The sequence below is a fragment of the Diabrotica virgifera genome, chromosome 3 (assembly GCF_917563875.1).
Source record: "Diabrotica virgifera virgifera chromosome 3, PGI_DIABVI_V3a".
NCBI classification, from domain to species: domain Eukaryota; kingdom Metazoa; phylum Arthropoda; class Insecta; order Coleoptera; family Chrysomelidae; genus Diabrotica; species Diabrotica virgifera.
Genome location: NC_065445.1, coordinates 118168811 through 118191294, shown reverse-complemented (window position 1 = coordinate 118191294; position 22484 = coordinate 118168811). Strand labels below are relative to the sequence as shown.

General features: G+C 35.3%; 1 protein-coding gene across 2 annotated transcripts in view; it reads left to right on the top strand.

Annotated features, from left to right (window-relative positions):
* Positions 1-13579, top strand: part of LOC114336534 (THO complex subunit 1) — a 58168-nt gene extending 44589 nt beyond the window's left edge. For both annotated transcript variants that reach the window (XM_028286907.2, XM_050645422.1), the window contains exons 7-8: positions 1627-2126; positions 13329-13579. In XM_028286907.2, the coding sequence (XP_028142708.2) occupies positions 1627-2126; positions 13329-13531 (703 nt within the window). In that variant the 3' untranslated portion in view covers positions 13532-13579. The remainder of the gene's footprint in view (positions 1-1626; positions 2127-13328) is intronic.
* The last annotated feature ends 8905 nt before the right edge of the window (positions 13580-22484 follow it).

The following is a 22484-nucleotide window of genomic DNA, read 5'->3' as shown; positions in this document are numbered from 1 at the left end:
ATGACCTGTATAACAGTTGAGTCCATGGTTTTTTACCAGTGCATCATCATTTAAAGCATACGAAATAAGTCGGAAATTTACTCCCCGCAACAGCAAGTGACAGAAAGTGGCTACTGCTTCGATCACGGATTCAATTATAAAATTTGACTTTATCAAAAAAATACATAGAAAGTAAAGTGTTAGTTTTGCTTTAAAATTTTGGTGTAGTATTACAGCTACATTTCTTTCATTTTTACAGAAACTTAAACAAAACCATTCGTTAACTGTGTAAATGAGGTTAACTTTGTATGTAATAATGGCAAAATAAAATACGCTTACCGTAAAATTTCAAACTCCAATATGAAATTAGTTGTTAAAACAAATGTTTGTGTAGTATAATGAACTTGTAAATGCAAAACAGGACAAAAACAACAAAACAATCCAACAAACTTACAGCCACAAGTAAACAAACCAGAAACGTCACAAATTATACTTAAAAGCTGAAAACGTCCCCAAGCGTATTTTTTGTACTTAGCTCTTTTCGATGTACTTAGTCTAGAGAGTTCATAAAGATAACATGCGGCTTTACTTAATAACAGGCGGTAGCTGGTTTGTCTCTAGTTTCATGAGTGGAAGACAATGGCTAGATAAAAAGTATGTGTTTTATCTCGCCAGGTATTAGTGACGCACGGTTAAAGAACCATGGACTCAGCTCAGTGGCGTACCGATATATCAGCAGGCCCTGGTTCCAGTTGGGATGCGGGCCCACCCGCCCAATAAAAACTCACATTGTATAACACGAGTATCGAGCATCTAGCCTATTGTATTGCGATTATTTGTATGACCGTATAAACCTTGCATTGAATATCTCAGTTTCCGAATTTCTGCAACTTTGTAGTTTACCTACAACTTATTCATGGATCGTGCTAATATAAAAAAATACAAGCGTTTGAGTTAGCACGTGTAGGCAGGCACCGGCGGTTTCCACTTCGGACGTTGTTATCAACATACCAATTTTTTTTCGTATTTTATTTTAGCTTTATTGAATGTTTTTTATTCGTATACAAAAAGTAAATTTAAAAAAGCATTCCAATGCTAGTCGTTGTTCTTAAGACATAAATTCTACTTAATATCCTTGGTACATAAATGACTATTATGAACTGTGTTATAGTTACATTATATCTTTGCACAACCGCCATGATTCATTTGCAAACAAGTTAAATCAAAACATTAAGTGAAACGTACGTCGATATGTAAAGGTACGTATCCATACATTGGTGCTCCATGCTCCGTGTAGCAGCTCCACATAGTGGATACGTTGGTGCTCGCCGCTCACCCTCTTCGATTCAACCGGTTTGCGGTTTATATGTAGGGGAGCGCATGCCGTATCTATTTAAGCAGCTACACGGAGCCCCAACGTATGGATACGTACGTTAATATCATTGTTTACTTATTGTGGTTTCAATCTGGCCGTATCAAAGACATGTATGGCATCCTTGTTTAACTTATTGTGATTTCTATGGACAGGCGGTTCCAGTTTCTGTGAGTAAAAAAAGAGACCTAGTGTAAAAAGTAATTCGTGAATAATTTCATACATGTGCAAAGATATAATGGAAGAAAAATATTGAATGAAACGTCCTATTTTAGTGGCGAATTGACCAAATTATGGAACCATTGTCCAAATAACTTGGAAGCTTGCAAAGGCCGAAATTTCTTACCAACTTTGGAGGAATACTTCTCAGATGCTATCCAGCAAGTTGAGACACACCAAAAAGGCGATGATAACATAGTAAAAGACAGCAATTTTGGTTGGAGAGCTTTAAGACTGTTAGCTAGAAGAAGTCCCCACTTCTTTACTTTTGGTACTACGATTATGTATCCCTTGTCGAACTATTTGGAGATGATGGTAAAGAAAATAGCTCATGAAAAACCCGGAAAGGAATCTCATCATGAACACGAGAACGATAACGAACATGATAATATTTTAGCTGAAGCCGATCCAGCTACCGATGATCTTAAACCAGCTGATCACGAGGAATTTGTGGACGAGAATGTTCGATCTGATACAAAGCAAATTACATCAGACCAAATCATGTTAATTAGTGAGAAAATTGCTCCAGACTGGCCCAAATTAGGAGTTAAATTGGGTAAGATTTTTAAACTTTAATTTTTGTATTCAGTCCTATTCTGTATCTTCAAATCGAAGAGAGGTCAGCAAATCGGATCGGAATTTGTAGGATTTGATATTCTGTAACTCATCTGGAACAGTCTCGACCTCTAACGCTTGCGCTTTGGTATCATTATTGTTTTGATTTTTATTTGTTAAATAATTACCGATTGATTATTTATTTTTGTAGCTGCTTAATTTTTTAGTCTCTGGTGTATTTTAGATAATGTTATATTTAATTTGGGCATGTTGTACGAGTATGCATTGAACCTAGTCTTCATTTATTTGTCATCTGAATATTAGGTTTGCGAGTCACAGTGTTGCCACACTTTTTTGTTTGTTTCTTGTATAATTTCAATCAATGGTAACGAGCGATCCACAATTATTTTCATCAAAGCTATCCGAGCCAAAAATTACGTATGTCTTGTTTTAATCTGAATTTGTTTCATTGATTTATAAATTAATTTCGATTAACATTGTAAAACATAAAAAGTCAGTCAAAACCTTTAACACAGAACTTTAATCAAAAATCAAAAGAGGTGCTGCATCTGTCCCATCGCCAACTATAACATTGTTTAGGACCCACGAGGATGATTGTGATTCTCTATTCTCTATTATTTGTCTAAACAAACCTGGATTGTGAGTTACGCTCAACGAACTGTCAATACTGATGGAATGGCCCCGTCCCATTCAAACAGTGAAGTGAGATTGCGGCCAACATACAAGAGAGAGGTCCTAGAGAGAGACAAGAAAATGTCAAGGAAAATTAGGGGAGCAAAGTATGCTAAATGTGCAGTCACTCGAGCGTTATGGGGACCTATTGGGTTGTGAAGAGTAGGTCCTAAAACCAAAAAAAGTTTTCCATTTTAGTGGGCGCTTGCCATTTTTTAATTTAATTTTCCATTTCCAACAATTGTTTTTTCCGATTATAACGCCATCTATTCATAATTCGAAAAAATGATTCGAATAAAAGTTACTTATTGTTACGTAAGAAATCCAAATCTGCAATTAAAAATGGGGGCTCCTAGTTAAGATTTTAAAGTAACCGTCCACCCCTTTTCCGTGGGGGGTCGTATTTGGTGCCATTCGATAGATTTTTCCAAAAAAAAAATAAGTGTATTTTACAGTTTTTCGATCTGATGTTCATTTCTCGAAATATCGAGGGATTCGTATTTAAAATATTAAATTTACCCCCGCCCTTCTCCGTGGGAAGTCGTGTTTAGTATCATTCGATAGATTTTTAAAAAATATTGAACACATATTTTTTAGTTTTTTGATCTGTCATTCATTTCGCGAAATATTCGCTTTTTTCTTGTGAAACTTTGGGACTCCCCCATTTCCTTACGCCCGGCTCAAATCGTCAGATTTTGAAATATACACTGTTTTGCTGTACTTAACTTACCTTATCTTAATCTGACAATTTCGAGTTTTTTTAAGGATAGATTTTTTTTCGGGCCCCCCTTAACGAACTCCCCTGTGTTAAGAGTCAATATGTGGTAGAGGTACATCTGCAGGGTACCAGGTTTCTCCCATATGATAAAATCTGACGCGCTCGAGTAACTGCAAAAATCCCCGCTTGGGCTCCCCTACCATTAAATCGGTGAAATGAACCTCATATATTATTTTTAACTTGGTATCGGGGCTGATGGGCAGTATTTCAAAATTTAAATACTTTTTTGTATTTAAATACGTTAGAACTCTCTTCTTCATTAAAAGAAGTACTGGTTTTGGTATTTCTTTTTGGCCTGTTCTATTTTGTAGGTTTTAAAACTACGCCATGATATATTTAATAAATATAAGTAATTTTATTGTGTATCATTTAATGACAATGACAAAAAGAAAGACTAAAACCAGTACTTCTTTTAATGAAGAAGAGAGTTCTGACGTATTTAAATTTTGAAATACTGCCCATCAGCCCTGATACCAAGTTAACCCTCGTAAGGCGGTGCGGGGTGCAGCTGCACCCCAGACCTCGTTTTTCTCACCTATCTTTTTTAATATTTTTTTTTATTTTTGTCCATTTTTTATTTGCATTAAATTCAATTCTAAACGCATTCCACTCATTACAGCATTTAAAACTCTTTGCGTTTGCATGTTTTTTTTTTGGAAAAATGACTGTAAGGTGCAAATGATGAAAATTTCATCCTGAATTAGACGTTTCTGCTGTTCCACCTGGAACTAACAGAGCTATAGGACAATGTCGGTGTTATTTATGTCGGAGAAAAAAGACTGAAAGTCCCGGCATAACTGTATTGTGTGTAAAAATTTGTGTTGCTCACACTGTGAAAAATTTCATGTGTTTGTCTTGCAGCGATAATATTGTTTTTAAGAAGAAATGAGTACTTTGTTTGTAAAGTTATGTTTCATAATATGAAAAACAAGTCCTAATTATCTTTCAAATCAATTTCCCCAACATTCACATATAAAAAAGTTGATATACGGATGGGGTGCAAATGCACCCCGCACCGTTGTTTACGTAAGAATCTAAGCACCGCCTTACGAGGGTTAAAAATATGCAGTCCATTTCCCCGATTTAAGTTTATATAGGCAACTTAAATTACACGGCCCAAATTTTCCCTGAATTCTCTTGTCTCTCTCGAGAACCTCTCTCTTGTATGTTGGCCGCATTAAATTTGCTTCATGCCCATTCCATCAATATTGACAGTTCGTTGGTTACGTTCCCGTTTCTCTATCAACAATCTACATCTACAACGCGACGAATAGTTTTGCAAAAGACGTCATAATGAACCGCAACATTGGGAAATTCTTTAACAAAATCTTCAAAAGCATCTAGATTGGAGTAAACTCATTCACCGTTAATTATTTCGTCATTTCTAAAATACATTTAGAACACAGATCGCTTTTGTTCATCCGTAAAAACCGTTCATTTTTATGATTATTTCATTCATAGGAGATTCTGAGCAATAGAAAGCTACAGACATGCAAATTAAGGTGATAATTTTTGATAATCTCCCGTCGTTAAGCATATTACGTCAGATGCCCTTCGTTACTACGAAAAAATACATTCAGTGACATTAATGACAAATGTTTTAAAAATTATAAAAGTGATGACTTTCAACCGTCAAATACATATTTATAACAACTGTGTGTTTAATTTCACTAATTGGTACTTACATATATAAATTACAATAAAATTTTGGTTTTGAACAGTTTTATTCATGAAATAATCGCAACAAATTGCACTCGAACTCTAAAATTAATATAGAATTTTAGAGCTCTTGTGCAATTACTACTGATAATTTTGTTTACTAAAACTTGAAAAGTCAAGTTGAAGTAAACTTTAAGAACGTTTAAAATATAAAGATAAAGTCTGAACTAAAAAATATAAAGTCTGAACAAATTATAGAAAAAATGCCATTTTTGGGAAAAGTTGTTAAGCAGTTATTTTGGCTGGAATCGAATCTTTAGATTGCATATTATTAGTAATATCGATTTTAATTAGTTTATTAATAATAATTAATAATAACAATTTAAATTATCTTTGATTTAAAAACACTTACATATACAGTTTATCTTAATTTATCTTTTTTATTTATCAGTTATCTTCTCTTTATTAATAATTTTAATTAACTTTGATTTAAAACTTTTGAATTTGATTTTTGTATCCAATATGTATCTACACTGATATTTTCTATGCACGTTTCAAAACTTTACTTTTTTGGTGTTTCAAAACTATTTTTAAATGTAACTTTATGTAATGTGATAGTATGAAAAAATTGAGGATATCCCAATGGTGTCATATGTCAAGCTTAGATCCAGTAAGAAAACATTACAGAACACTAATTTTACTTTTCAGTGCGGGGTTGCCACCACCTTCTAAGAGCGTCAAATAGAAGTTGGCGTTTTCGATGTACACTGATTACGATGTGAGTTACAGAATGCCAATCCAAACACAATCCCAACATTCCAATTTCGGATAATTACGATTCGACTTGGTCATTGCTATTTGATTTGCTAAAACTTACAGAATAGGGCTGATTAACATAACTTATAGTTGGAAGTATAATCTATTTCTGTTAGTTTTTGGAAGAATTGCTACGAGTTTTTGATAAAAGATGTTCTATTGTGTGCTAGAGGCTATATTATGTGGATGAGAAACTTTGACAGTTCGCTGCAAGGAGAACCCATACTGCTGCAAATTAGTCTGAGGGGTATATTTTCTTTGTGAATTTTTGGAACTCCCTAAATGTGGTGTCCTGCTGTCGTGTGGTATTAATTGTCTTCTTTGGTAGTCTGTCAGATATTCCTTAAATTTGTGCAGTGTTTTGTATATTTTCCAATTACATATTTGATTGGATTCTTTTTTAATTTGGTGTGAGAGTCACTTGTAACCAATTCTTGAATTTTCTCCTGGTATTGGCTTTTGTGTATAATTACAGTTGCGTGGCCTTTGTCAGCTGGTAGTATTATATGGACTCATCTTTCTTTTATAGCTTTGAGTTCCTCTTTACTAACATTTGCTTTTGAAAATTTGAGAATGATTTCCGGAGACTCAAACTATCTGTATAACTTTTGGTGGTCTTCTAGTTGAGTTTATAGATGACTTCTTCTTCTTCTTCTTTTTGTGTACACATGACTATGTTCCATCGTTTTCGAGGTCTTCCCACTTATCGTCTTCCTATTGAGGAACCTTTTCTCGCCGTCTCTACTACTATATTTGTTGTCATTCGGCTTATGTTCGATTCTACCCTTCTGTTTCTTACCCAGTTAATAATGTTCTCAACCTTGCATCTCCGTCGTATATCTGTACTTCTAGCTCTGTCTCGTAGTGTGTACCATCGATTTTTCGAATGGTTTCCATCTCTGTTGTTTCTAGCATTCTTTTTGGCCTCTCTGTGTCAGGTCATGTTTCTGCCGCGTATGTCATTATTGGTCTGATGACCGTTTTGTAAATACTGCCTTTCAGTTCTTTTCCGATATTTTTATTTCTCCATATTGTTTCATTTCTCCGCAGGCAACCTGCGGCTCTGTTTGCTCTATTCACTTCTTCTTCCACTACTGTTTCGAACTTTCCGTAACTAGATAGTGTGATGCCTAGATTTAAACTCCGTCACTTGTTCTATTATCTGACCCTCCAGCTCTAATTTACAAAGTAGATTTGCTGTTATAACCACGCATTTAGTCTTTTTTGGGGAAATTAACATGTTAAATTTTCTGGCGGTTATATTAAATTGGTGCAGAATACGTTGTAAATCATCTTCACTTTGAGGCATTAGTATGGCATCGTCCGCATAGCAGATTATTTTAAGTGGTTTTTCCCCAATTTTGTGTCCTTTTTAGTTCTTACTTATTTTATTATTTTATCCATGATTATGTTGAACAATAGAGATAGAGGACTCGGTGAATCAAATATAGATGAATTCCAAAATTCTGTAAGAGTTTAAGTTTGTTATAAATAATATGGACGTACCCCAGAACATTCTGATGTTCTAACTGGTTCTAGATAGATACACATCAATAGGGAACTTGCATAAAATTTTAAATTCGAAAAAAATGGTATAAATCACAACAGAACATAATTTAGAACCTGTATCAAAAATAAAAAAGTTTTGTTTGTCTTTCGTTTGGCACCTAAAGACGACTAAAAATTCAACTTATACCAGCCACCCCAAAACGCGTCGTAACGTCACTGGGTTGTATGTTTACATTCTTTGAGCCATTCCACGAACATACGCCTGTTTTGGATTACTTCGACAACGAATATTTTACTGTTCAACATAAGAAGTACGAAAGTAAATGGCGCTAATAATTATTCCAATAAACAACAATGTAATTTGCAATTTACTTTCGTTCTTCTTATTTTGCACAGTAAAATATTCGTTGTCGAAGTAATCCAAAACAGGCGTATGTTCGTGGAATGGCCCATACACCAATCGTATATATAATTTTGGATTAGACATTATAAACGTCAGTAGAAAATATAGTTATGTGACGTTACAGATGTTTTTGATCGTTTGAACTATTCATAGAAAATTTGTACTTTTACAAAATAGTTTTATTTTCAATAGTAAACCTTCTTTCCTTTCCTTCAAAAACTGTATCAAACTGCAATCTCAACAAACTGGTATATTTTATTACAGTGACATACGATAAATGTCATTAGAATATAAATATTTTTCCTTTATTCCCCGATGACGATCTGGCTAAATACCCAAGTAGGTGGAGGCCAATAAACTAAAGAAGAAAAAGAAGAATATACGTAAATATAACCATAAACTGAACCACATAGTCAAACTCTGTGACGTCACGGTTCGTTTGAACTATTTTAAGATAAAGAAGACTTTAAATTTGTAAATAGTTATTATGAGATTTTCAAGCGTGAAATTTTGGAAATCTCATTTTTATACAAAACCGAACATTATTATGTAATAAAAAAATGTGCAAGTTCCCTATAGTTACTATGTCCAAATTTTGTATGTAGATTAGGATCTCTTGATTGAGTTTTAGAATTAATACTTGGGTCCCATCCGTTGTAATCTTTGCTATATTTGCCTATCTTGGAAGTAATACTAATTTCAAATCCTTTCTTCCAATCTATACATCGTAACAGATGCGTAGTGATTATGAATGTTGCGTTTCTTCTTCTTTTGGGTGGCACGTACCGCATTAACGAAGTTCGAATTTAAGAACTTCTAGATTGTATCAGTCCATCAAGTTGGTGGTCGCACCCGACATCTTCCATCCATTTTTCCTCGGACTGCTATTCTCTCTATAATATAGGCAATTTTTAATATGTCAGGTAGTTAAATAACATCTAACTTTATTATCTTAGGCCGCACCTACATTGGATCCGTATTTCTCCGATCCGATCCGACGTCGGTTTGAAAACAAACTCATGGTATTAAATGGCCGCACCTACAATGGATCCGTAAATCGCCCGATATCGGGCGATTGATAGGAGAAGCTACAGTAGAGAAGCAGTTCGACGTCGGTCGATATCTGATCGGAGAAAAACGGATCCAATGTAGAATGAGGCGCCGCCATTTAATACTATAGGATTCTTTTTTAATCCGACGTCGGATCAGTTCGGAGAAATACGGATCCGATGTAGGTGCGGCCTTATTTGATGGTTGCTCTAAGTCAATACGCAAATTTCTTTAAAGGGCTACATCAGCGCATCATCAAAACCTATTAATTATTAATATTAATTAAATTTATACCTATTAATTTTATTCTGATTATTATTCTCATAATAAGTAGGTATTTAAGAGGCAACATCAGCGCACGAAAACCGAGTTCCAAGATAGCAGCTTTAATTTTGAATATTTTGTCGAGATGTTTGGCACACATATTCGTAATACAGTAAATAATGGCGGTACAGAGCCCAACTTGAGAAATATGTTAGTATGTGAAAATTACTCTATAACTAAATAAAATATTACAAAAATGAGCCTGTACCGTCATTAAGTAACAAAAAAAATACATTTTCTTCAAATAAACTTTTTTATCCCATACCTACATTTTGTGTCTCATTGGAACTACTAAAATTGATTATCTATAACAAGAAATCGAAAATATTATAACTAATAACTGATTAGGCAACATAGAGAAATAGTCACTGTCATTTTGACAAACCTGCGTCGCCTTTCTAAGTGTAATAGCACGATTCTCTTATCTGTTCTGTTATCTGTACCGATATCTGTTCAGTGCAGTAGTGTATTATTTTCTAAGATATTGGAATTCTTTAGTGTTGAGCCATATGGCAATAGTGTTTGTTTATAATTAATTTAATATTTGTGTAATAGAATTAAGTTCTTAGACTATTTGAAAAAACAGATTATTATAATTGTGAATAAGTATATTTGACGTAAAAATATTTCGAATTCTAATGTGAGTATATAAAGTTTAGGAGGATTTTTTATTCTAAAAATAGCATCAATAGTTTAAAATTTAAATAAAAATCCTTTAATAAAATTTTCACCTATTTTGGTTTATTTTTTTTTATTTACTAATAATCAAATTGTTTTCTATTACTTCCATTTAGCGCGCCTATGAGTACATTGTCACAATATTGAGCTAGTGTCAAATACTGCCGCCGCACTGTTGCCAACGTTTCGCAGAACTTTCGAAAAAGGGTGTGATACTATCTCGCGAAGTACAGTGAACTCTCCCTTGAACGGACAGTCGTTGTTCCGCAAAAAGTGTCCGTTTAAAGGAGGTGTCCGTTGAAGAGAAAAAAAATATGTTAGCTTAAAATTTTTAAAAATAAGTGCATGAATATATGTTGTAGGTACATACATATAAATAGAAACATTAGTTTAACATTACATAACACAAGTTGTGGATGAGACGCAGCATTGTCTGAATACAAAAGAACTTTGATTTTTTCTCTGCATTCTTCTATGAAATTTATTTAGCCAGTCTGTCATGATTTCTTTTGTCATTTGTCATCCACGATTTCTTATTGCTGTAGCATTCAATAGGTAATTGTTCTGCGTGCGAACCGTTGAATTAACGAGGACTTTCACTTTTCCCGATTACCAGTGGCCTTTCTTTGTCCCCCATCATATTGGTGCAAAATAGAATAATTGTGATCCTATCTTTAGAAGCCTTACCTCCAGTACATCTTTCTCCTGTCACAGTATAAGTGTTCTTGGGTAATGCTTTAAACTCTAAAAAAATAATCCCGTTCCATCTGAGTTAAAAATGATTCGCGGAGCGTATACTTTTATCAAAGTAGGCAGTTTTTCCTTTCAGTTAGAAACCACTAATAAATCTACAGCAGCTGCTTCGCCACATACAGATTTGAAGGAAATATTGTGTCGCTTATAGAATTTCTCGAGCCATCCACCAGAAGCTTTCATATCAACGCTTAGTTCCCTTGGAACTCCTAATGCAATTTCTTGAATAATTTATCAGAAACAGGAATATTTTTAGACAGCACTTTACAAAATCTATCAAACACAATTAAGTATTTCTAGGTCTAATCCAGCACCCTCGTTTTTCAAAAATTTATTTTCGCTTTCAGTTTTCCGCTCTCAGAAAACTGATTAATTAAATCACTTTTATGTTTTACAGTTCACTGGTTTGAGGTTTTCCAATTCTAAATTTTTCTGTTAACTGTCTAACACTTCTCCCCATAATGAACCACATCGACTTTTTCTTTCAAATTTGAAACTTCATCTTATCGGATCCCATATTATTAACGTTGCAAAAACACTCAAAATACAACTACGTCTATTGAATAGGCTTAATCACATATTTCGGTTAAAATTATTAAATCCTTGTTCCAGTCAAAACAATAATTAAACAAGTTTCTGGTGTCGCATTTCTTTCATCGACGGACACACACCACATTAAATTTTTATTACTTAGTGTTGATAACGTGAAAAATGTTAAATATCTCGTCATGGACATCTGTAATGATTTCAAATAATAAATGTATTATACACGTCGTTTATATTGTAAAATATTTGAAAAAAAATGTAAACTTTTTTCATTTACTGTCCGCATGTACACCTCATTTACTGTCCGCGTCCGTTGTTGAGAGTGTCCGTCTAAAGGAGTAAAGGGTACAGGTTTATATATAAAAAACAATCAATGGGAAAATCCCAATAGTTGGCTGTATACCATAGTTTAAAAAACCAATACAGAAGTAAAAACTTCGAGATGTATTCTGGTATAAAATCGTTTATTTAAAACTATAAAATGTCATCGATTGCAGAACGTTTTCGTTCTAAACAGAACATCTTCAGTGCCTAGAATGAAGTATTTCCACGTTAGTTTAAAGCAAAAGGTTAAAAATGTGACTGTTAAAATGAAAAATGTGGGAATACTTACATCCTGCCGAGTATTTTGAAACTAGCACACTGTAAATAGTGTTAACATCATCGTATATGGTTTACATAATGTAATATATTAAAATGTTATGACTACAAGTCGATGTTAATAGATAAAGTGGAACACATGCTAAAAGGGTGCCATGGTTCCCTGCTCGAAGATGCTAGGTACTTGCCAATTCAATGGGCACAGACCAACTGAGAAATTAGGAAGTGGATATACAATTTGACAAGGGTGACATGACATGACAAGATAAAGCCAATTTTTGGTTAAAGTTTCAATTTGATTTTGGATTTTTAATAAAATGCAAAGGTTTGTCTGCAAAAATAATTTAAATTATTTGAATAATAAAATCTACTGTAAAGTTTAAATTAGCAACTCTCTATTCCAGAATAACTTATAGATTCATTAAATTTAATGCAGATATATTACATGGTTTAAGTTGTGACGTCATCGGATGTGAAATGACGAGATGAAAGTTGAGTTTTGTTGAAACAAGTAGTGTATTTCCTTGTTTCAACAAAACTCAACTTTCATCTCGTCATTTCACATCCGATGACGTCACAACTTAAACCATGTAATGTATCTGCATTAAATTTAATGAATCTATAAGTTATTCTGGAATAGAGAGTTGCTAATTTGAACTTTACAGTAGATTTTATTATTCAAATAATTTAAATTATTTTTGCAGACAAACCTTTGCATTTTATTAAAAATCCAAAATCAAATTGAAACTTTAACCAAAAATTGGCTTTATCTTGTCATGTCATGTCACCCTTGTCAAATTGTATATCCACTTCCTAATTTCTCAGTTGGTCTGTGCCCATTGAATTGGCAAGTACCTAGCATCTTCGAGCAGGGAACCATGGCACCCTTTTAGCATGTGTTCCACTTTATCTATTAACATCGACTTGTAGTCATAACATTTTAATATATTACATTATGTAAACCATATACGATGATGTTAACACTATTTACAGTGTGCTAGTTTCAAAATACTCGGCAGGATGTAAGTATTCCCACATTTTTCATTTTAACAGTCACATTTTTAACCTTTTGCTTTAAACTAACGTGGAAATACTTCATTCTAGGCACTGAAGATGTTCTGTTTAGAACGAAAACGTTCTGCAATCGATGACATTTTATAGTTTTAAATAAACGATTTTATACCAGAATACATCTCGAAGTTTTTACTTCTGTATTAGGTTTATATATCGCCGAATTATTTTTGCTTCAAAACTCGTCCGTATAGAGGAGGTGTCCGGCGAAGAGAGGTGTCCGTTAAGAGAGAGTTTACTGTAATATTAATGACGCGCTGATGTGGCATCTTAAATATTTTTTAAACCTTTTTTTATATCTTGTTTTTACATTAATTTTGTAGGATTCAAACCTGACGAAATAGAATTTTTCAAGAACGAGAATCCGACACCAGCTGATCAAGCAAGGAACTTGTTAAAGCTATGGTTCGAGGATGATGAAGATGCTACATTAGAAAATCTCTTGTATATTTTGGAAGGTTTGGAAATGCACGAAGCGGCTGAAGCAATTAAATCCGAACTTAACAATATGATGGATATATCGTAATGATATATTTTCATGTTAGAATAAGATTTAATAAATCCCTAAAATAAATATTTTTTTTGTTTCTTCTTTTAATATTGAATCTGAGGAATTACTATACCACATTTTTGCTCCAGTGATTTTTTTATAATGCATTTATGAGAAATGAGAATATTTAATTCTATGGGCTAATATCACACATCCCGTTAAAAAATGTATTAATTCAAATAATGCAGAAAAATAACGGTTTCGTACATACTTTTGTATGGAGCAGATGTGTGGACCTAAGGGCCAAACCAGACGGGCAACTCTGCAGCGCTACTCTGTGGATCCACAGAGTGGCTGAAACAGGCGATTTTCTAGCGCCGGCGACTATGCTGCGAAGTGGATCGTTTGGAAGGGTGCGGCGTTTAATTTAATGGGTGAGAAAACAGTAAATTTAATCAAATGATTAAAAACTTGGCGGCTAATATTTTTTTAAAAAGTGTGTTCGTCAAAATCAGTGTTTGTAATGTTCATAGTTTTAAATATTTTATAAAATTTCAACGCTTTTGAAAAAATACCAATAAACTCCATAAATGGAATTAAAAAGAACCCGACAAAAACAGCTATATCACAGAAAGAAGCACATAAAAAATCAACCACTACATCTGGTATCTTACAGGCGTAAAATAGTTTGATACAACCTGACAACTGAGTGAAAGTGAAAAACATGTTAACTTGCAACCCCCTTTTAACTGATATCTTATCGTTTTGTTTTCAACAACAAACAATAAAACCTTTTTTGGCCTAGGATGGGACCCCACTATTTATCATAAACAAACAAGATTGTGAGTACATATTTGTTTTGTTTAGTTCAAGTGCATCCAATGTATAATAAAATGTAAATATAAATAGGGTTTTATTTGTCATAATATTTATCACTGCTTATGGGATTTATTATTTTCGATAGGGCTACCTTCTTTAAAATCAGAAACAAATAATTGAAAGATGACGTCCCACGCTTTTCCTTTTAATGCCCTCGGGTTCTTGTATCACATACATCCGGTCTGTTTTGTACTTCAATCAAAAACCGTTCCGAATCGAAATTCATTTTAGGTGATCACCCTATAAATTTTCGTAAACATCTGCGGCAGCTACAAAAGTGGTCCGTCTGAATGGCGTTTTCCACGAGTGGACGCCACTAGCAGTGAGGCTCGGCGACTGTGGCTGGCCACAGTCGCTCGTCTGGGGCGCGACGTCCACTTCACATAAGAACCCACGGTAAATCATCGGAAGCTGCTTTGTGGATCCACAGAGTAGCGCTGCAGAGTGGCCCGTCTGGTTTGGGCCTAAAAGTGCAGATCAAGCATGAACCGAATTGAAGCATTAGAAATGTGGAGCCATAGACGGATGTTAAAAATAGAAAAAGTAACGAATTACTAAAGACTGTTAAACACCGGAAAATGTCTTATTCGGAACATAAATATTGAGGGAAAATTCCCTTTCCACCGTTTAAGAAAAAACAGGTTTCTTGCATAAAAAACATTTGTGGATGGACTCTGATGCCAAATTTAAGTAAAAAAAATCCATGTGGCAAAAGATAGATAAGCCTTCGCAATAATAATCGCCAACGTCGGAAAATGTCGACATGTCCAATGTGAACTACCTTTCACACCACTTTGAATGTATTACGTACTCAAATTATTAGAGAAATTTTTAATTCTCATTTTAATTGTTATTCAAGCTTATCTGTAAAATATAAATAAGCAACGGTCAGGCACGTAGCCAAGGGAGGGGTCCGGACCCCTCCCAAAACTGCCTCGGCTTTTGTACCAAGGCAGTAAGTTTATCCCCAAGTTATTATTATTTTTGAAAAAGTGAACGTAATTATTATTTTTTACTAGGATTATTTTTGTGTTTATTCAGTGTACGGATCAAATTATATCCAATTTAAAAATCAGATTTAGCAAAAACGAAAGTATTCTATGAGCATTTCAAATTCTTTTACCTGCATTTGCCTCTACAGAAAAAGCCAAATTGCTGGAAAAGTTGACTGCCTGTTACTCCCATGATACTTCCCTTACAGCAATGATAGCTGAATATATGTTATGGTGTAACTGTAATACAATATCATCTTTGGAACCAAATACCGAAGTTCTCCACGTAATGGAACATTGTAATAAAGATTTTTTTTCCAAACATTTACAAATTCCTTACAATTTTGGCAACTATACCTGTCACAACGGTCAGTGTCGAACCTTCGTTCTCAACAATGAAGCGAGTAAAAACTTTACCCAGAAACAAAATGGAAAACGAAGGACTCAATTTATTGGCTCTTTGTTGCGTTGATTTGAACGTTGAATATAGATACGTATATAGATACCAAATCATCATCACAGATGTCATAGAGCGAATAGCATAGCTGAAGTGGAATTGGGCGGGCCATGTAGCCAGAATGAAAAAAAAATTACAGTGTGGAGACCACGAACAGACGGAAGAAGTAGAGGTAGACCACCTACACGATGGACAGATGACGTCAAAAGGATTGCTGGGAATGGGTTGCAAGAAGCCCAAGACCTACAGAACTGGAAGAAATTAGGGGAGGCCTATGTTCAACTTTGGATGCAGAAGTCTGGATAATGATGATGGTATATCAAATAACCAAAAATTATTGGGTAGACAGCTGAATAGAAGATCAGGTGTACTCTTTTCTACTGAATCAGGGATGCTAAAATGATATTAAGGGGATGGGTACAAATGGGTTTTCACTAATGTTATTCAAATGCATTCATTTTTTTCGAATCCTGGGAAAACTAATAATACACCAGTCAATAGGAGCAAGAATAAGATATTACCTCCGAATTCTATCCTACTGTATGGATTTTAATGAAATTTTGGGCCTAGCCTCTACTTATCTCCTAATTCAAAGTCTACCCTATGCCGATGTGTGCTTTTATCTTGGGGGTGGTTCCCACCCCTTGTAAGGGGTGGAAAATTTTTTGGTTTAATTACTACGGAATTCGCTAGATAACCTTTCTAAGCAAAAACTGTTGTATAATTTTTTTTTGAAAACTCAATATTTTTTGAGTTATTGGTGGTTGAAAATTGGCCATTTTCATTGAAACATAATACCTTTTCGAACGGTTTTTTGCAAATACCTTAAAAACTATGCATCTAACTAAAAAACTATATCAAACATTTTTGTAGGTTATAAAAAAACAAAGAGATACTTGCCTTGATAAATCTTCTAGTTATAATATAAAAAGAGATATGGTAGGTGAAAATAGTTTGTTTTTTGGTACATTCTCAAAATGGTGTATTCAACTTGAAATAACAGAGAAACGGTCGATTTTAGGTGTACAATGCTACTAATACCTTTTGTAGTACTTGAAAAGACCTTTAAAATGAGCTATATTAAAGGTCCATTACATTAAAACTAAACGAGATATGCTTCAAACAAAATTGATAACTAATGTATTTTAAGAAAAAATGAGAAGTAATTTTAACCCCCATCCACCAGAATGTAAATGCATCGTTTTCCTTCTACAATACCTTTTATTATAGTGTTATTTCTATGTTCAAAAAGGTGAACGGGTTTAAAATTAATGGTTTTTGAAAAAAAAAGATCAAATTATAGAGCGCATTTTTAAATTTTCTTAAAAATCTTCCTTTTTCTCCTTGCAACTTGAAAATGATAAGAGATACAGTAATGAAAAACAAAAAAGGAAATTTTTGATCTGAAAGAAACCTACATTTTTGTGTGGTATCTTTTTTCGTATCTCTTATCATTTTCGAGTTACATGGAGAAAAAGGAAGATTTTTAAGAAAATTTAAAAATGCGCTCTATAATTTCATCTTATTTTTTTCAAAAACCAGTCCAACTTTTTGAACTTAGAAATAACGCTATAATAAAAAGTATTGTAGAAGGAAAACGATGTATTTAAATTCTGATGGATGAGGGGTTAAATATACTTCTCATTTCTTCTTAAAAATCATCAAATTTTTTGCAGAATATCTCACTTAGTTTGAATGTAATCGACGTTTAGTATTGCTCATTTTAAAGGCCTTTTCAAGCACTACAAAAGTTGTTAGTATCATTATGCACCTAAAATTGACCGTTTCTCTGTTATTTCAAGTTCAATGCACCGATTTGAGCATGCAGCAAAGAAATAAACTCTTCTTACCTACCATATCCCTCTTTGTTTTTTTATAACTTACAGAAATGTTTTATATAGTTTTTTTGTTAGATGCATAGTTTCTAAGGTATTCGCAAAAATCCATCCGAAAAGGTGTAATTTTTCAATGAAAATAGCCAATTTTCAACCACGAATAACTCAAAAAGTATTGAGTTCTCAAAAAATAATTATAGAACAGTTTTTGCTTAAAATTAGGTTCTCTAGCGTCTTCCGTGGCTATTTTAACCAAAACATTTTTCACCCCTCAGAAGGGGTGGGAACCACCCCCCAAGATAAAAGCGCACATCGGCATAGGGTAGACTTTGTTTCTTGAGCTATTCCCTACTTACTATGAAAATATCAAGTAAATCGATGTAGTAGGATGAAATTCGGAGCCAAATACCGTCATTGACTGCCCTATAAGTATTTTTGAAAAATTTAAACGCAGAATGAAAGATTACATTATTACCAAGGGCCAAAAGTCTCTGAGAACCTCTATAATGTTAATTTTAATAAGTTACAGGGGTGAAAATAAAAGAGAAAATTTGGTCTGATTTTTAATTGAAAATATTTCATTCAAAAGAATTTTTTATTTATTCTAAGAGACTTCCGGCCCTCGGTAATAAAGAAATCTTTCAGTTTGCATTTAAATTTTTCAAAAATACTTATTAGTTTTATCATGATTCGAAAAAAATGAATACATTTGAAACACATTGAAAATTTTGACAGGCGTCAAAATTACTCTTATAGACCTGAATCCCGTGTACCAAAAAAAGTTGATTAATAGCAAGCTGAAAATTTGTTAATAGCTTAACAGTGTCTAGTCGGACAAACTTTGATGTACGGGAACACTGGAACAGGGGAAGTTTTAATTGTGGCACAGTTTAAAAATTTGGAACGTCAGATTACGAAAACGTCCCATGTATTTTTTCGGATAGAACATCCAATTGATTTGTTACCCTTTCATTAAACTCTCATAGAAAAATCAGACTTCTATTACTAACCCACATGATTCCTATCATTTGACATGTTCTTCGTGTTCCACTCATTAAAATGCCCAGTTGGTGATAAATACCAGTCTGATTTTTGCATGAGAGTTTAATGAAATGCTAACAAATCAGGGCCGGACTGGCTCATAAAAAAGGCGCCAACCCAAATTATAAAAAAGGCGCCAACCTAATGTCTAAACAATGGCGCCAGACCTCCCTCTTAAGCTTTGACATCAAACTTTTTTGAAATCCTAATGCGTGTAAAGTAAATCAATATTACTAATTTTAATTAAATCCATAAAATAATTTATTATTATTATTGGGAATAGTAAATTATATTAAGATTACACAAAAATATAGCTTCAGTTTCCCAGTATCCGTTTTACTCTGCTACACTCTTTGATACTCTCTGAAGACTCCAAAACAATTTTCGAAAAGTGTGAGTAATTTTCACTTGCTACTACAAAAGTATCTATTGGTTCAAAAACCAAAAACATTTAACAAAAATCATGATGATTTGTGTTCAATAGAAGTCACCTTTTGAATTTTTTCACATTTTTTACTAAATTCCATCACTGATTATAAACCACCCATGATTCCATATAGCATAAGAGTAAACCTCGATAAAAAATCCGCAACCACACACGGTGTCAGGCGATTCGTGTTTATGTGGTGAATGGCCTAACGTCAGACGGTCGCAAACGGAGCCCTCGGAGAACTGGTGAAACTCCTTTGTAATTCAAGCCTTAGCGTTGGCAAGGGCGCACTGCCTCGCCAGACAGTATAATTCGCCCCTACTCGTGAGAACTATATGGATAAGTATTTAATCATGCAGGAAAAAGGGAAACAACAAAACGTAGGGATAAGGGAGCGAGTCACCAGTGATGGTGCAGCTGGAACAAGCTATGAATGAGATAATTAGGTGTTCATTGTAGTAAAGGGAACAAAGGGAAAGTACTCAGCGAAGAGGAAAAGATCTCCAGTCAGGGGAAGCGACCTGGTCAAGACAGATCTTCCAGAGGAGACAACCTTGCAAAGGAGCTCCTCACATGGGGAAAAAACACCTAGAGACTTAGAGAGAAGGAGGAGAGCTTGGACATAACGGCCATGGTAAGAGCAATGGAGAAACTTACCAGCGTTACAAATAATTTAGTGAAACTAATGTCCGACCATACAAACATTAAGGTCGAGATCAAGAATGAGGTACAAAACCTTAAGAGAGTCACCGAAGACATGGAGGTTACTTTCAGACAAGTCGCCCTCGGCAGCATTAAGAAACGAAATAGAATAGTGTAGAAAACCGGTGAGGAAAAAAACGACTAGGGAGACTGTACGAGTGTCCACACAGATGGATTTCGACGAAATCTTCCCCGAAAATCTTAGTGAAGGAGAGATAAAAATGATCGCAACGGTCCTAAACTCAGGGGAAAGGAGCTTTGAAAAAATAAAGGACATTATAAAGTCGAATTGGAAGAGGATCACTATACGGTCGCTAAACCGGTAAGAGGGAATAAAATTGCAGGCGACGTAGTAGTGGTCATGGAACATGGACTTTTCGGTGAAGAAAATAGGTTCCACGAACTGATAAGGGAAAAACATGAACACTATGTGCAGGAGGTGCAAACACACCAGGAGAGGTGGAGTACCTTTAACTTAATACTATGACTACAGTTACAAGGAAGAGTAAGAAGAAAGAGAACCGAGAAAACCGTCAGACTATTTTCATGGTCCCCCGTAGAGACAAGGGTGACAGAAATGGATGGGGACGAGAAACTACTGGCAATTATTTATAAATTGAGGGAAGACATGGAGACACTGGAGACCAGAGAGGCATACCTAAGAGTAGTGGGGGCTACAGAGGTAGCAACCTCAGGAAGCTCCTGGAACTTACCTTTATGGGTGTGGACCTCCACCTCGCGGTGGAGGAGTATAAACTCGGGGAAAGGAGAGTGGAGGCGTAAAAGGTGATCGTGAAGGGAGGCAGAAAATCCTACGCCGTGTTGCTCAAGCAAATCAAGGGTAGCGTAGACACGAGGAAGAAGGGGATTAGCGTTAAAAGCACTAAAGAAGGCATAAGAGGGGACCTCATCCTCGAAGTGACAGGGAAAGAACATACCGAGCGCCTGAAGAAGACTATCGTGGCCCGCACGGAGGGAAACGCAGTACAGGTTGTCCGGGGCTATCAGGTCCAGGTGTACCTATTTGATATAGACGGAGGAGTCCCAAGGTAGAAATCCTGAGACAAGTTCGGAGGTATACTGGCAGCAGGGAGCCTGACGACGTCAAACTCGTCTGTATAAGGGAAAATAGAGAACACAAACGTCACGGTTGGATGACACGTATCGCAGCCAAGAAGGCACTGGAAAGAGAACATATACCTATTGGCTGGAACTCATGCAAGATACAAGAGGGTGCTTTAGATGCCTGCAGTTCAGGCATAGTAAAACGGACTGCATGAGAGAAAACAGCGAGGACTACTACAGATGTGGTAAGGGAGGGGGCACCAGTCACGAGAGTGCAGTGGTGAGACGACTTTTTCCCTCACTTTTAAAGAATCCGATCACAGTGCCGACAGCTTACAGTGCCCGGAGTGTAAAAAACTGATCCTGGAAAAGCGGGGCCTCAAGAGACACCCTGCCACAAGCGATGAGAAAAGGGTGGGTGAAAATACCTAGGACCAGGAATCAGACAGCGTATGTAAGTAAGTTAGAAAGATAAGAACCATCTAATCCGCAGTTCCTTTAAATAAATGTGGAAAGGGCGAGGGCCGCTCACGACGTTGCAGAGGTACTCGCACGAAGGGAAGGTATGACATTTGGTCTTTCGACAGAGAATCGTTAAAGATAGGAGATCTAACGTGACCGTATACGTGGTGAACCGAGGTATTGGAATCACCAGACACTCTGTTAAGAATGTTAATAGGTATGTTAAGGCATAAGTTGTAGACCGGCGGGCGTACAATTGTTATGTTTCACCAAACGTCCCGCTTCAAGAGGGGAATACCTATCAGAATGGATCCACGCCATGGGGCTTACCGTGCTAAATGACGGTAAGCCACCTACGTTCGTAAGAAGTAATAGTGAATCCTTTCTGGACCTCTCGCTAGTTTCAACATCACTTCTAAACAGTGTCATAAGCTGGACTGGTTTGGAAGAACAATCGCTCAGCTTACATAAGTATGTGAGTTTTGAGCTAACGAGCAAAAGGAAGAAACGGAAAGATGAAGATAGCGATCTAAAAATATTTTCAAATCAGGAAGCTTTTGTGGATACTCTTGGCTTGATTGGTCCGATATGGAGTTGACCGACAGATCAGGTATCAGATAACCAAATAGCTTAGATGCGACGCGTAGTGCTTTCGCGTATAAATATCCGTTATTTAATAAACAGCGGAAATTGATACCCACGAAAGGTGCCCCAATAGTAAAAATGGTATTCGAGGGCGCCGCTCGTTGCATCTAAGCTATTTTTTATAATAGAAACAGCGGAAATTGATACCCACGAAAGGCGCTCGAATCATAAAAATAGTCTTCGAGGGCGTCGCGCGTCGCATTTAAGCTATTTATTATAATAGAAACAGCGGATATTGACCCTAACGAAAGACGCCTGAATCATAAAATGGTCTTTGAGGGCGCTGCACGTCGCATCTAAGCTATTTGATTATCTGACACCTGATGCAAGTTGTATTTTATTGTACCCACTGGCTTCACTATTTAGGATTTTGGGACACAACAATCCTGTATGTATAATGTAGTTTTGGAGGACTGAAAACCACACCTGTATGTTTTAGTCCAATTGTGGGATGTAACACTCTTTGTATCAGGTATCAGAT